At 39.6% G+C, this 14,324-nt stretch overlaps 3 protein-coding genes across 4 annotated transcripts; 1 reads left to right on the top strand and 2 right to left on the bottom strand.

The window, feature by feature from the left end:
- Window positions 1-1,063: 1,063 nt before the first annotated feature.
- wdr83os (WD repeat domain 83 opposite strand) lies at window positions 1,064-4,899 on the bottom strand. The gene is made up of 4 exons (XM_044190595.1): window positions 4,720-4,899; window positions 3,762-3,867; window positions 3,156-3,253; window positions 1,064-1,462 (listed from the first exon to the last, which is right to left on the bottom strand). The coding sequence occupies exons 1-4, from the start codon at window positions 4,767-4,769 to the stop codon at window positions 1,396-1,398; spliced, it is 321 nt and encodes a 106-aa protein (XP_044046530.1). The 5' UTR covers window positions 4,770-4,899; the 3' UTR covers window positions 1,064-1,395.
- Window positions 4,900-4,984: 85 nt separating this feature from the next.
- wdr83 (WD repeat domain containing 83) lies at window positions 4,985-9,920 on the top strand. Of its 2 annotated transcripts, none has more exons than XM_044190591.1 (10): window positions 4,985-5,158; window positions 5,547-5,657; window positions 5,983-6,103; window positions 6,299-6,404; window positions 6,619-6,667; window positions 6,822-6,948; window positions 7,116-7,183; window positions 7,383-7,491; window positions 8,458-8,572; window positions 8,926-9,920. In XM_044190591.1, exons 2-10 carry the CDS (start codon window positions 5,555-5,557, stop codon window positions 9,070-9,072), a joined length of 945 nt encoding a protein of 314 aa, XP_044046526.1. In that variant the 5' UTR covers window positions 4,985-5,158; window positions 5,547-5,554; the 3' UTR covers window positions 9,073-9,920. The 2 variants fall into 2 exon arrangements, with proteins under 2 accessions (XP_044046526.1, XP_044046527.1); XM_044190592.1 differs by having other exon boundaries at window positions 4,994-5,145.
- Window positions 9,921-10,037: 117 nt separating this feature from the next.
- On the bottom strand, window positions 10,038-12,506 carry LOC122873627 (persephin). Its single transcript, XM_044190593.1, has 2 exons — window positions 11,643-12,506; window positions 10,038-11,347 (listed from the first exon to the last, which is right to left on the bottom strand). Exons 1-2 carry the CDS (start codon window positions 11,719-11,721, stop codon window positions 10,881-10,883), a joined length of 546 nt encoding a protein of 181 aa, XP_044046528.1. The 5' UTR covers window positions 11,722-12,506; the 3' UTR covers window positions 10,038-10,880.
- Between the last annotated feature and the right edge of the window lie 1,818 nt (window positions 12,507-14,324).

Genomic DNA, 14,324 nt, shown 5'->3' with positions numbered 1-14,324 from the left:
GGGCAGACAGAATTTGAAAACCACAACAATGGGATAAAGGGAGTTGTTAGTGCTCCAAAAAAGAGTGAGTAAGCGGTGTGAGTCAGGACTAAATCAGGGGAAAAGCCACTGGAGTTAGCTGAAATGGTGGCTGCAAGCCAAGCAGCCCGAGTACTCACTCTGTGTGGCTTCAGCAGAGTCGGGCCTGGAGAGACATGAGTTATATGCCACTAAATCAGTCTAGCATGCAGCTGACTCCCCAGCTTCCTGTCCATCATCATCAGCACACACACACACACACACACAAGCAGTTAATGCTGTGTGCGTCTACATGTTTTGTAGAGGAGAAAGAGCTGTGCCCTTACTAAATGAGAGGCCGGAGGGGGATAGTCCTAAGTGTGTGTGTGTGTGTGTGTGGTTGATTACCAGATGAACACCTCATGAACAGAGAAGATGAGGGAAACCTCTCACAGATCAGTGTCTGCTGCTGTGTGTACTACATAAGACCTAAACGTACACACTCAAACTCCAGTATGGAAGAATTCTGTACAACAAAGGGAGTCAATTCTTTATCTGGGTTACCTGTGAGCAACTACTCTTTCATATCTGATATTTAAGACTTAAATTACATTCGTATAATCTCACAATTTACTGTGGGTGAGGTGGGCTTCATGCAACATTCACTTCATAAATTAATGCTAGCGTTAATAAAGATTCCCATGTTTAGTTGCAAGTGTTCACACAATCTGACAACTTTACATAGTTATATGACTATATGTCTAATAACAATTGTAATTTAGGCCCTGAATGACAGGCTATCTGGCATTGTTTTTTATTTTTTATTGTTAATTATCTTGCTGAAATAAAGTAAACTGAATTGAATAAAAATTGAATGGCTGACTTTACTTGAAGGGAGGAATCAGTGTTTGCTTTTAAGCCACTTCCTGTTATTTAGCACAAAGTAATTACCACAAGGATGTTGACATAAAGAGTATTTACAAGTTATAGACTAGTAAATAATGTAACGTTAAATGTGATGTGAGTATGGTATTAACATGTTCTTCCAAAGACAAAACGCAAGCAGTTCTTTTTAAAACCATACCGCTTTATTTACGAAATCCTGCAACAGATCAGCCGAGCAGTAAAATTTTTCATCAACAAACAAACTTAGAAAAGGTTAAAAAGAGAAAAACATGAGAACACAGTCAAAGACCATGTGAGCTCTCCACTTTGACGTAGTCCTCTTTACTGCCCCCCCGGTCATCTGTTTTCTCTCGCTTCTTCTCTTTCTATCACATTATCTTCCTTTCCGCCTCTGTTTTTCCTCCATGATGGCCAGGGGAGCCAATCAGCTGTTTCGTCACCAACTCCAGCATTCACAATTTACTTCTGTGTTATTCTGTGATTGGCCCTTGGTTACCATGGCGGCGACATTGGCTGTGGGTTCTGGAGGTAGGACATCACAACTGCTGAGATGGACAGCCTGCAGACAGCACAGAGAGCGGGAGTAAACCTCATGTTAAGTGTGCAATTTTAGTGTAATCCATAAATGTTACAGGAAGTGCGTAATTTATAATGTCATTTGCAGTTAAATTATTTAAAAAGAGTAAAGAACATATGAATTAAGGATTATTTTGAGACTGACTCAGTCTGGAGAAAAAAAAAAACTTTCATAACATCGATTTGACACCTCTGCAAGTCTTTATTGAGGTGCAGACGAATAGTTTTGCTACCTTGGAATTTTCTTTCATGTTTGCATTTGTTGCGGTCCTTGAGCACCTTTGTTTGTGTAACTTTTTAAAATTGCTTTTTACTTATTGCCTATAAAGAAAAAAACACACTCCAGTTGTCTTTTACTTATTCAGCGAGATATTTTGCTGACAAGTTGGCATATTATGAAACAATGCAGGCGAGCACAGGTCTGATTAGTAATGATGTAAGTATGGAGAATTTATCCCTGGGCCATGTGAAGCCATTGTGGGGTTAATTGATCCAAACATGTGTGAAGGCAGATTCACCCAATGACAAACCTGCCATCCACAGCTCTTTCATCTTGTATAGGCACTCACCTTTGTTTAATAACACAGGGATACTTGCATCATATCTTGGCTATTGACAATTGTCCTAAAACTGGCCTTGAACCAGCTTTTATGCACACGAGGCTGGTGCATTAAGTTCATTGTCTGACATTATTTGCTGAGCCAAACATTTTGCGTTACTAAACTATGAGTGCATCAAGCTTGTCTTTAATTCAACCTCATCTAGACGATGGACCAGAAGGTTTTTCCCCTCATTGCAAATCTGTCTGCGAGGCCTGGACAGGTGCCCTACTATAGTACTCTTTTATAAGCAAATGGAAATGTACCACCCCTGGAGGTCAGACAGTTAAAAGCTTTTGGACATTAGAGTTGGCTCATCTCAAGTCCCAGTCCCAGACAGAGGCTAGTCTAACCTACAGTTGTAAAGCTGCATAATTCAAGACTTCAGTGTAAACACAGTACCTTTATTAGCCCTTTTCATAACTAAGACTTGCAACATCTCACGGTTTGACCAAATTCAAGTTTTCGAGTGAGCACACTTCTCTGGCAAATGCAGGGGGGAGCCTTGGGCTAGACAATATGGTTGAATTCAATATCAGGATACTGACAAGAATATTTTTCTGATATCAACATTTATAGCAATATGGCAAATGTATGTAAAACAACGTGATTAACTGTGTTACACTATTATGCATTACATACAAAAGTATTCAGAAATGTAAAACTTGAACGATTCATTCCGTTTTTAATTACAATTTGTTTAGAATCATTAATGTGGACATTTTGTAAAAACGATAACATGTTATGACCATTTCTTCAAGATGGATTCCACTGTAAGGCAATATACTACAATATCAAATTATCTCCAGGTTAAACAAAACTAAGATAGAAATTCAAGCTGTCTCCTCAGCAGCCAGCACTTCATCCAGAAGCTGGACTCACTCGTTTTAGATCTTTTCTTCTGGTCTCTTTGGTACAACCCTCTCAGAATGACATTGCTGGTAAATAGCATGCTGTGCTGTGCAGTGTAGTGATGTAACACGATGTAGGTATTTAAATTAGGTATAAAAAGGTGCACAAGGAGGACACACATACAGTATATCCTGTATGCATAAACACATGGTGCTGTATACTCACATGAAGCTGCTCATCATCTGTTTGGTGTCCTCTGAACTTCTGGAGTTTGCAAAGCTGATGAAAGAGCAGTAGACTGCGATCCAGGCACACCACTTCAGCTGAAACACACACAACACACAGGTTACAAAGGTTAGCTGTACAAGCTTGTGGAATAATAGAAAGATCTAAATGTATATTTATATATGCTGAGCCTTGTTCATTTGATGTCCAATGAACAAGGCTCAGCAGATGAAGTTTACTATGGAGATAGATAGACAGACAAGTAAAAATAGTTGTTTGTTGATGGGAAGACAATCAATCAAACAAATGATCTACTATTGGACTGGGAGGCCACATGAGCCTGCTGTGCTCCCCTCTTTGTTTAATTTACAGTGCCCTTAGTGTTGAAAGTCAAAAGCTGGCCTTCATCCTTTCATCTAAAAAAAGTGAGTTTACCTTTAATCTTCTAAATGGAACAATTGAACTGGACCAAGGTCTACCATTAAGGGGCAACACCCCTTTAGTGTGGACACACAAACAAACACGTGAACGTCCAAAGAGGTAGAGCACAAGGGAGAGATGGGAGTCACAGTGGTTTTAATGTGAGGGTGAATGTGTGTAGGTCACCTTGAGCATCAGTCCACACATGCTGAAGATCATGCCGAGCAGGTTCATGTAGTCGGGCGTGGGGTCCTCCAGTGTGGGATTGGTCTCTGTGCTGGGCGGCTTGTACCTGCGACACCACAAACTTTGCTTAACCAAAAACACAATCTAACAAGCATTTAATTCTTTATGCGAGATTCACTGTTACACCACTGGTTAAATGTTACTAATACAATAGCACATTACACCCATATGTGATTGTTGAACAACATTACATTCAAAAACCATGGGTATTACTTTCATATTAAAACAGCCTCCACTTCTGGCAGCAGGGATTTGCTCCCATTCAGCTAAAAGAGCATTAGTGAGGTCCAACCATTTCATTATGGACCTGGTTTTGTCACTTTTGAAACAGGAAAGGGCCTTCATCAAATTGTTCTCACAATGTTTCCCTTCACTGGAGCTAAAGAGGCTAACTACGAGGCCCAGACCAAAATTACACTACAATATGTGGACATAGGTGTCCACATAGTTATGGCCATACAGTGTTAAGTCACCTTAATGGGACCAGATTGACTACAGTCGTCTTTGCTTCTGTAAAGGTGTCAGAGACACATTCACTCGTTCTTTAGTCTGTGGTCTCACACACAGACTAAAGACTTGCTAACTGACTGTCATGAATGAGACAAGGGCAAATAGCAATGAGACACAGATGGAAAAAAAACCCATTTGCTAAAACTGTTTAGGGACCAATTATTAAGTCACTGACAGTCGACTACATATTATCAATTATCATTATTTGTTGGGTGTTCGGTGGTGTATAAATCCCACAGCTAAGTCATATAATCGCTAATCCCTTTAAGATATCCTCATGAGTTGTGTTAAAGGTTAGCTAGTTAGCACTTAGCTACCGTTAACCAAGCTAATATGGTTAGCTAATTCCATCAAGAAAAACTTCTGTTTTTCTGTATGAAATACTCACCTTAAAATCTTATTTTGTCTCCTCGGGTCTGCCATATTGTTGGAAGACATAATGTGTTACAATGCGCTCCTGGTGTGACTTATTATTAAGAAATTTAAACTCCGATAACCGAAAGACAGCTGATCGGCCTCGTCATGAATGGAGTAAAGGGGGGCGTTATATCCGGTGGATTTCAAAATAATAGCGTAAAGTAATCCGCAGCCCAAGATGAAACTGGGGGAAGGTTTTTGAACATTTATTTTGATAGGAGTGTGTGATCCCAGTGTGCATTGCGTGTACTAGCAAACATGATGGGTAAAATGAATGGAAGAAGCTGTTGATGGTTACAAACAGGGGATAAACGTATTGTTATTATTATTATACTAATTGCACCAGGAATATCAACATGGCACTCCCCTGAAATTGAACTCTGGTAAAACGGTTCGAGTAAGTTAACTAAGTAAGTAGCACGGAAAAACTGCTGTGAGTAGGAAATGATTAACGTTAGCTATAACTTAACTATATAAAGCTGTTTGCTATTTAGTAAAACACGCTAGTTCTGTCTAAATAATCCACTGTTCAAGCTAGTAACTAGACCAAAATGTATCCCATAAACTTCCATAACTCCATTAGTTTCCTTGGTAACTTCATTAGTGTCCTTTGAGAAAGCTAATGAAGTGCATTCATTTTCAAGAAATAATACAACCCTAGCTTGTAGTTAGTGTAGCAGTATTTAAAGCTTTGTTGAACAAAGTGTAAAAAGAGTATAAAACTACACCACCATTAACTGCATTGAAGGGGGAGTTGTTAGTGTGGCTCACATGTTTATGTTGTGTTTTTCCACACAGGTAATGTCATGGCGTTCCCTCAGCCTAAACCTCAGGCTCCTCAGCTTCCTCAACATCTGCTCAGGACCATAGACTGCGAGCAAGGAGCTGTCAGGGCTGTTCGCTTCAATGGTGAGAAACAGGCAAAATATTTATCATCCTAATGTTGAAACTGTTGATATGTTGGCATAAGTAGCTTGCTTGTCATGAGAGATCTGGGTTAAACTAATGTTCAAGATATGAAGACATGCATGTAGTCTGACAGCAGTCCAGGTAATTTAACAGCACACGTTAATACAGTATGTCCTTTATTGTTATTGTGTCATACTTATTTTATTTTGTCAAAGCACACAGTCTCTAGCACCCTGAGTGTGAACTCTCCATGTGAGTCAAGAGTCGTCCATGAAATGTCATTAGCTTATACCTGCCTCTGTCTCATGTCTCCCTGCTTGGTCAGCTGATGGGAACTACCTACTGTCTTGTGGCAGTGACAAATCTCTAAAGCTGTGGAGTGTGAGCCGAGGGACCCTGCTGAAGACCTACAGTGGCCATGGATACGAGGTTCTGGATGCTGATGGGTGAGAGAATTGTCACAGCCTCCTCCACAGTGTGTCTGGAAGGTTAATTCAGCAAATATCGAATCAAAATACACGATAAATTAGTGTAAGTTGTAAACACGTGAATAAGACAAAATCCTGAAAAGGTGTCCTGAAGAGATCTTCACCCCCCTGCAAGAAGTAACAGTGTTTGTTTCTCATTGGCTGTTTCAACAGTTCCTATGACAACAGCCAGATTTGCTCCTGCAGCTCTGATAAAACATTGATCCTGTGGGATGTCGCCACAGGCCAGGTCATACGCAAACTCAGAGGTCACGCTGGGGTCAGTTCTGCTGTTTATAACTCTGCGTAGCCCAATTCTATAGTTTTTTTTTCTCATCATGTCCATTTAATTTAAAATGCCTTTCATGTTTTTTTTTTTGATGTTGCACCTGTACAGTGTCACTTTTCTTGTTCTTTTGTGTCTCCATATTTTTGGTTTATTTGTTTTTATTCTTTTAATTTTTGTATATCTCACTCAAATTTTCTGCTCACAGAAAGTAAACTGTGTCCAGTTTAACGAGGAGGCAACTGTCATTTTGTCTGGTGAGTCTTCACTTATGTAAAATGCCTACAATGCACAATACATTATTCAGTATACACTGTGTATTTTCTTGGATATTGCAATGTGTATTATGTGAAATATCTTGCCACTCTGTGTGTGTGTGTGTGTGTGTTTGTGTGTGTTCTCCTCATCCAGGGTCCATAGATGGGACAGTTCGATGTTGGGACACCAGGTCCAGAAGATTTGAGCCCATCCAGGTTCTAGACGAGGCTCGGGACGGAATCAGCAGCCTGAAGGTGGCACAACACGAGCTGCTTACTGGGTTAGCACAGTAGATGTAGTTTGTGCCATGAAAGCCAATATGTCATCCACATGTTTGAGTTGATCTTAAGATTGTATTGATCACAAATGTATATCACTTATATCTCCTGCTCATTCAGACAGAGATTTCACTGCGGCACTCTTTGAAAACAATTATCTTGTGTTTAGGTCGGTGGATGGCAGAGTGAGGCGCTACGACCTGAGAATGGGACAACTGCATGTTGACTTCATCAGCAGTTAGTAATCTTTTTCATAATATCTTTTAAACATTCATCAAGAGTAAAACAATAACAGCAGTAGCTATACCAATTGTTGTAGTAGTAGTAGTAGTAATAGTAGTGAAAGTAAAGTAATGACTTTTGTAAACCTTTATTTACGATCTTCGTGCATGAAAATGCAAAACCTGTAACGTGTGTATACATTTGTGTGTTCCAGGCCCCATCACATGTGTGTGTTTCAGTCAGGACGCTCAGTGCACTCTGAGCTCCAGTCTAGATTCAACAGTCAGGCTACTGGACAAGAGCACCGGGGAAATGCTGGGAGAGTGAGTGCTGATCAGTCTCCTTTTCAGTGTGGTGTGCCCCCATCGTGTGTCCCTATCGTGGCTTCACTTACTTTTTAAGTGAATTTAGATTTTTTTGTCTAAAAATCTAAATTGTAAAACAGGCACACAGTATTACAAGGCCTCATTCATCAGTTTTTATTTTGAAAATCTTTTTTCATATTATAAAACATCTGAAAATTGGATTATGAATATAGGTAATGCAGAAATCCAAGTGAAAATTTGATTCAAGTAACAAAACTCTTTACGGTGCGGAATGTTTACTGTTTTTAATTACCTTGAGGGACTAGGCAGCTCACTTGCGATTGCTCTCTATATTTCACCTCACTTTAAATCAGTGAAAGAATTTTTGAACCCCAACAGGACATGACTCAGTGTACACTGTGGTGAACAGTGTCTTCTTGCAGCAGGACACGTAACACATTTTGAATGCACAATGACCAAGAAATGTGGGTGTAAATCCTTTTAAACCAATCTGCTCCTTCTAAAAATCTCAGTATTTTTGGGTAAAAATCTGCAAAAAACAAAAGCAATGAGGATTAATCATCTTGAAGGGTAATATCACACTGAAAAGGTATTAGAGCTGTCATAATTTCAGCATTTGAACATCAACGCTCAATAGCTCATTGTTGTTCAAATGCCACCAATGGCAGTTTGTGCCATATTTACTGTATCTCTCTAAACCAGCTCAGCCCAAGAAAAAACTCAAAAATTACCGTAGAGTCGAGTCAACACCATTCTGACACAGCCACAATCAAAAGTAAACATTGCAAGATTCAAAAAGGTAGCATTTATTGATTGTAAAAGTGTGTCTGTTTTTTTGTCCACTCCCTGTACTGTTTGTATGTATGTGAAGCCCTGCAGTTTGCTGAACATTTATTGACAAAGTAATACATATTAATTCAGACTCATATTGTTATGATGTTTATGTTTGTTTGTTTCTCTCAGGTATACAGGACACAAGATGAAGGGCTATAAGCTGGACTGCTGCCTGTCCAGTAAAGACACCCATGTCCTGAGCTGCTCAGAGGACGGACACGTCTACTGCTGGGACCTGGTGGAAGTAAGTGTCTGGTTACATTTATGTTCATAGTTCTATTAACATAATGGGTTCATCATAAGCATTTTACAAAACTCAAGTGGACAGAAACAGAGAAAAGAGGGAGCTAGTTGGCACTCCACCAATGCTAAACAGCTCTCCATCATGCAGAACAGCAGCCTGTAACCTCTGAGTTTCATCCCACCAGCACATGAACGCAGGATAATTATGTTTTAAAATCAATAAGTCCTCCAAAATTAGAAATTTGTCCACCAAATTTCAGACAAATACCTTATGTTAGAAACAGATGTAGAAAGTGTACTGAAAGCATACAAATACTGTATAATGTTTGCATTTGTTGTTTTTCTTACCTCCAGGGATCTTTGTCCTTGAAACTGCCAGTGGGGAAAGCTGTTGTCCAGTCGTTGTCCTTCCACCCGACAGAGACCTGCCTCCTCACAGCCATGGAGGGGCGTGTTCAGGTGTGGGGCGCAGAGACAGAGGAGGATGCGATGGCCACATAGACATGGTGAAAGTAGTCAAAAGCTACATTTACATGCTGAGAGGATTAATTTTTCTGTTATTCCAATAAGATACAGTCTGTAAACATCATAACTTTAAAACCTGATAAACCTTATGGTGGCATGAAAACATCTTACTCCCACATTTAGTTTTTGTGTCTGTAAACACAGGGTTGTTGGAGGTTTGCTACTGGAATAAGTACATTTTTTGCAATGTGAGCATTTCCAGCAGAACCTGAACCCTGGCATATCTGACAAATGTGATACAGTGTAGGACCAGTGAACAGTACGCATGCCTGATCAATCAGATATTTATCAGAGGCACCAGGAAAATGACAGATTCCTACAATGATTGTTATTTCTTTGTCTTGTCAAAAAGGGAATATTCACGAAACATGAAACTGAATCATAAAGTTTCAAAGGCTCATGTGGGCAGCTCAACTTGAATAAGATCCTTTTGAGTCTATGTAAACTTGTAAATGACCAAGGGGGGAAAAGGTTTATTTTGGTCAGAAGTGAGATACATAGATACATAGATACACAGTGGCCATTCAGGTACAGCTAACTACAGATTATCAGTCTGTCTTTATGACTGTTAGCTTTACAAAGATTTAGTTCTCTAGAGAGGAAAGCCAATGTTGAACATACCAGCTGACACAAATAAAAAAAAAAAATGATGTTGAACTCTGGTTCACAGATGTACAGAGTACATGATCTGGATGTGAATTTAATTTTAGTTAATGCGTGAATCATAATAATTAACAAAAGGATCTAGGACTTTGATTTTTGTATGTGTGCAAAACATATATTTTTGTACAAAACCTTGAATAAACATTTTCTTGTATACATTACACCACATGTAATTATCTCTTTAGACTAATGATACTCCCACCACACTGCTTAGTTCTGTACAAGTTTATCTTTATTAGGAACTGTACACACAATGAACATAGAGATAGGCACATTAAAAAATAAGTTAATCAGCATGACAAAAGAATGGCAACAAATAAATAAATAACTTATCTTACATAAATACATTTTTAAAAGCTGTATCTGGACTATTGACGAATAAGTGTGAATTGTGAAGAACTTCACTCAGCTGTCAAACCACAAGGTGTATCTACGCAGCTTCGTACATATGATCCGTTCTATTATTAACCCCAAAATTGCACTGAAGATTTTAAATAAATACATGTCAGCTTATTTACAAAATAGTCAAGTATTTGGTAGTAGAATCATGTCTCTGCTCAGTTGTACCCTTTTTAGACTGCTTTGTCAGGAAATCCAGATTCAGAATAGGGCAGAATCAGCTGAGCAGTGCTTTCATTTTTAAAAAAGTACTTACATTTGAAGAGCTAATTTCCTATATGTATTTTTTGCTAACGTCAGATGAAAAACTCCCCTGATGTTTTTTCTATTTTTTTTTTTTTTTTAGCTTGACTGCTATCAGAGTAGTTTTTTAGTTTGCAAATGCCAAAAGTAATAAAATTCTAATCCAACTGAGGCCCATGAGATCACCAGTTGAAATCAAAACATTTAAATTATCACCACTGGATTCATGAGGTTTTCACCCAAAAGTGAAAAAAAATAGCTTAATTTTGTGCTCATTGATTTTGACATAAATAACTTTGTAAGAATAGGGTTCAGCTTCCTCAACAGTATGTCATTTTGGAATGAAACACTTCATTTACAGACATTACAAGAGAACCTGTCAGCAAACTTGTCCTCTCCGAATCGCCTTGTCCTCACGAACCATCCCCATACACCCCTACTCTCTCACCTCCCCTCTTCAACCGTCTACGCTCAGCTGTCTAGCCCACACAGCTGCAGCCTGCGGCCGACAGCTTCTCCACCTTGTGCCAGCGGTGCGAGTTATCGAGGAAGGCTATGTCCTCGTGGTGGGTGGGCCTGCAGCAAGGCGTGTTGTGCCACAGCTCCCCAGGTGCAGGTTGAGGGAGCACCCCGCTTAGCAACAGGTTGGTAAGGGTGAGGTCGTGGTTGGAGCGAACGTGGGGACACGTCCCACTGCAGTACTTGAAGAGGACGGTCTCGTCTGAGTCGTAGCCCAGCCCGAGGTCTCGAACCTGCAGCAGGATGGAGCGCAGGCTACAATGGGAGTCTAGAGTAGAGCGGCGTGACCGGACTGGGATCGGGATGATGGGATCTGGCGATGGGCTGACTCCAGAAGCTTCTGTTTGGCCGTCTTCTGCAGCTGCATCTCCGTTTCTCTTGTCATCATTTGGTGACTTGTGTGGAGATGCTGTTTCTTGTTCCTGATCTGGAAAAGGCAGAAAGAGTTATCTACACATCTGATGTACAAAATTACTGGTAGAAAATTAAATAAAGTAATACTTGACAGCAAGTGGCAACTAATTTCAAGCTTTAGCCACATTTTAGAGACATTATTTATACTCTTAACTAAAAATGAATAACTTATATATCAAATATCAAAATTTAAAGTGATACATATTCAAGTCTAGACACAATAGTTAACACATTGCTCTCAAAGCAAGCAAAATTAGATTTTAGCCAAAAGGTCATAGGTCACGACCTTCCCTTCAGCCAGCACTTACCAATCAGTGTTCTCAGCCAGTGGCTCTCTCCGCTCTGCACGCAAAACAGAATCACAACCAGCTTCAACAGGGACCTCATCGCTAGAGTATGCTCTTCGTCCGAGCCGTCGCTCAAAATGAACCAGACACGCGTGTGTTTGAGTGTCTGCGGGTGCGAGTGATGCTTAAGATGCAGACGAGTCACAACCTCCAATATATAGCCCTCTGAGATGAAGGGGGGTGAAGGGATGAAGTGAGGAGGTGTAGGGGGGAGACAGACACTAACCCGTTAGCTGCCAACAGACTATCCCACTCACCTGAGCCTGACAGGGAGCGTAGGAGGGCAGGCGGGCGCTTGACCCAGAATTTGTCCTGTTGGGATTATCTAATTGGAGTAAATCACTGGTTTATTGTTGAGTTTCCCCCAGATGTTTTTCCAGAGGATATTGGCCCCTCGCAATATGGATTCCCAGAGGTTTGGGGTTCTTAAAAGCTGCAAAGGAGTGGACAATGATGTCACATTGATGATGCTGAGAAGTATTTGTGATAAATGAATCAGTAGATAGGTAGCTAGACAGACACAGAAGTGGGAAGGCAGGCAAACACAGCCAAGAATTCTAAATTCATAGACAGAACTTTATCAATACATAAACACAAAAATGATCCATGTAGGAAATGTAAAGGAAGAAGTGCGGTGAAAGGTTAAAAAAGGCAGGATGAGTCATTGTGGAATGTCTTAAAATAGGCCCCCGTTGTATTCTGCTTTTGTCTGCTTCTTATCGTAAACGTTACATCTGAGGATCGATACAGGAAGGCAAAAAAAAAAAAACTTTAAAAGGTTAAACTCCAAAGAAGTAAGGGAAGTCAGGTTATAATTAGAACACAACAGGGCCTGTTTCAGCAGACATTCCACAATGGGTGACTCGTCTTGAGCTGGTCCATAAATTGAGGGATTTCATCAGCAACGTGTGGCTGACATGTAGAATATGTAGAATATGCATTATGTAACGGTTATAGGACCCAAACAGGCAGTGAATGGAATTTGGAGTTTGCAAGAAAGTGCATATTTGGACCCTGTTTCTGCCATCCAGGTGCAGGTCAAATTCCTCAGTGCACCTTATTTGATGTAACTGAAAATATGAACTGAACCCAAATTCATTTGTGAGTTGCTAAATATTTGAAATGTTCTGTATCTGTCTGTCCTGCGCTACACTATATCATTGTTGTTGTTTCTTTTTTGCTGTCCCAGAAAACTTGGACTTTTCAGGAAATTAGATGAATGGTCCTTCAGCTATATTTTACAGTTCATTTAAATTGTCAGTTTTACTGCAAGGAAGGCAGAAGTGCATTCTGTTGCTTATTTCCAAAACATTTTGACAGCAGGTAAAAGCCATAACAAGAGCATGAGTGTGCAAATGAAAATTATTATAATTAATAATTGAATGATTTTACTTGCTTGGCTATTGGGTAAGAGATTTACTCAATCAAGACAATACGGTTGTATCAGTTGTCCATCACCGAGAGACATTCCTTGACTCCTAATGCTTCCCCATGCAGTCCGTTTGTCGTATTTAAGTCTCATTGCCCGTTAAATGTAAACTGACGCAAACACACTAGGTCAAACACTGTATGTGGCCTAGACAAACAGAAAAGACACATTACTAGTTACTCAGACTCTCAACTACTCTTGATACATTGAGGATATTTAAATATATTTATATATATATATTTAAAGACGGTGTGTAAAGTCCAAACAAGAAAGGGCAGGTGCAATATGAAAGTGAGAAAACAAAAGAATAAAAGCTAAAGAATTGGAGAAAAGTTGAGTAAAAAAGAGTAAGTCAAGCAATATGTGATATATTATGAAATATACACTACAATGCAGGAAATTAATACAGTAATCAAAACAAAGGACATTACCTCTACTGCATTTTGTTAATTCCTGACTCCGGGCCTCACTTAGTTATATTTAGACATGAGGAGTGTGTCCAATGAGATTTTAAGTTTATTTATTATATTTAAACAGCCCCATTTCTCATGTATTATAGCTCTGTTGATATGAATTACAAAGGAATCATCCCTAAATCTTGAACTAATAATGGCCCATGAAATTTACTGCCAGGAATTTCTATAATTCTTTCAAGGATAAGGTTTTTGAGACTGCACTAAATTAGACATTAAAATGAAAAATGACAGTGTTTTTTTTAAGTGAGCTCTTCCTCAGTTATAGCCTAGTTCACTCAACTCTTCACCTTCACGCAAACACTACGCTAGCTATTGAACTTCAATTGGAACAACTATATTTTCAAGATTCATAAATGGGATGTTAAGATTTATTTTATCTTAGACTAAAATATAAAGGCTTAGTGGCTTTAACAAGCTAATGAAAGTGGGTTTTAGGACTCAAAACTGGATTATTGGACCTCTCCTCTAGTCCTCCAGTCTGGCGTTGCACTAAATACAGTAAAGGTGAAGCGCCATTGAACAAGACACAGAACTGCACCCAGATGCTCTAGTGGACCTTCTCAATGGCCTTGTTCGGACTGTGATTGTACTGGGCATGTAACCCTCCACATTTCTGCAGATACAGTAAATAAAGACCTTTGTCAGCCTGCACAAGTTGAAAACAATAAGAGCTCTGCTTAACTCAGCTGTCCACAAGCAAGCAAAATCATTCGCATGGACAGCATCCATTTCTCTGTA

This window comes from Siniperca chuatsi, linkage group LG3 (assembly GCF_020085105.1).
Source record: "Siniperca chuatsi isolate FFG_IHB_CAS linkage group LG3, ASM2008510v1, whole genome shotgun sequence".
Lineage (NCBI taxonomy): Eukaryota > Metazoa > Chordata > Actinopteri > Centrarchiformes > Sinipercidae > Siniperca > Siniperca chuatsi.
Note: the sequence above shows the minus strand (reverse complement) of the source record. Positions and strands in the feature narration are given on the sequence as shown.

What these genes read in the sequence shown, in the direction of transcription:
- wdr83 (XM_044190591.1), top strand. Translation starts at nt 5,555, where the DNA reads ATGGCGTTCCCTCAGCCTAAACCTCAGGCTCCTCAGCTTCCTCAACAT. An exon ending in CAGGGCTGTTCGCTTCAATG is followed by an intron (nt 5,658 to 5,982) that starts GTGAGAAACAGG and finishes CTGCTTGGTCAG; the next exon opens with CTGATGGGAACTACCTACTG. An exon ending in CAACACGAGCTGCTTACTGG is followed by an intron (nt 6,949 to 7,115) that starts GTTAGCACAGTA and finishes TCTTGTGTTTAG; the next exon opens with GTCGGTGGATGGCAGAGTGA.
- wdr83os (XM_044190595.1), bottom strand. Translation starts at nt 4,769, where the DNA reads ATGTCTTCCAACAATATGGCAGACCCGAGGAGACAAAATAAGATTTTA. An exon ending in AGACAAAATAAGATTTTAAG is followed by an intron (nt 3,868 to 4,719) that starts GTGAGTATTTCA and finishes GTGGTGTCGCAG; the next exon opens with GTACAAGCCGCCCAGCACAG. An exon ending in CAGATGATGAGCAGCTTCAT is followed by an intron (nt 1,463 to 3,155) that starts GTGAGTATACAG and finishes TGCTGTCTGCAG; the next exon opens with GCTGTCCATCTCAGCAGTTG.
- LOC122873627 (XM_044190593.1), bottom strand. Translation starts at nt 11,721, where the DNA reads ATGAGGTCCCTGTTGAAGCTGGTTGTGATTCTGTTTTGCGTGCAGAGC. An exon ending in CTGGCTGAGAACACTGATTG is followed by an intron (nt 11,348 to 11,642) that starts GTAAGTGCTGGC and finishes TGCCTTTTCCAG; the next exon opens with ATCAGGAACAAGAAACAGCA.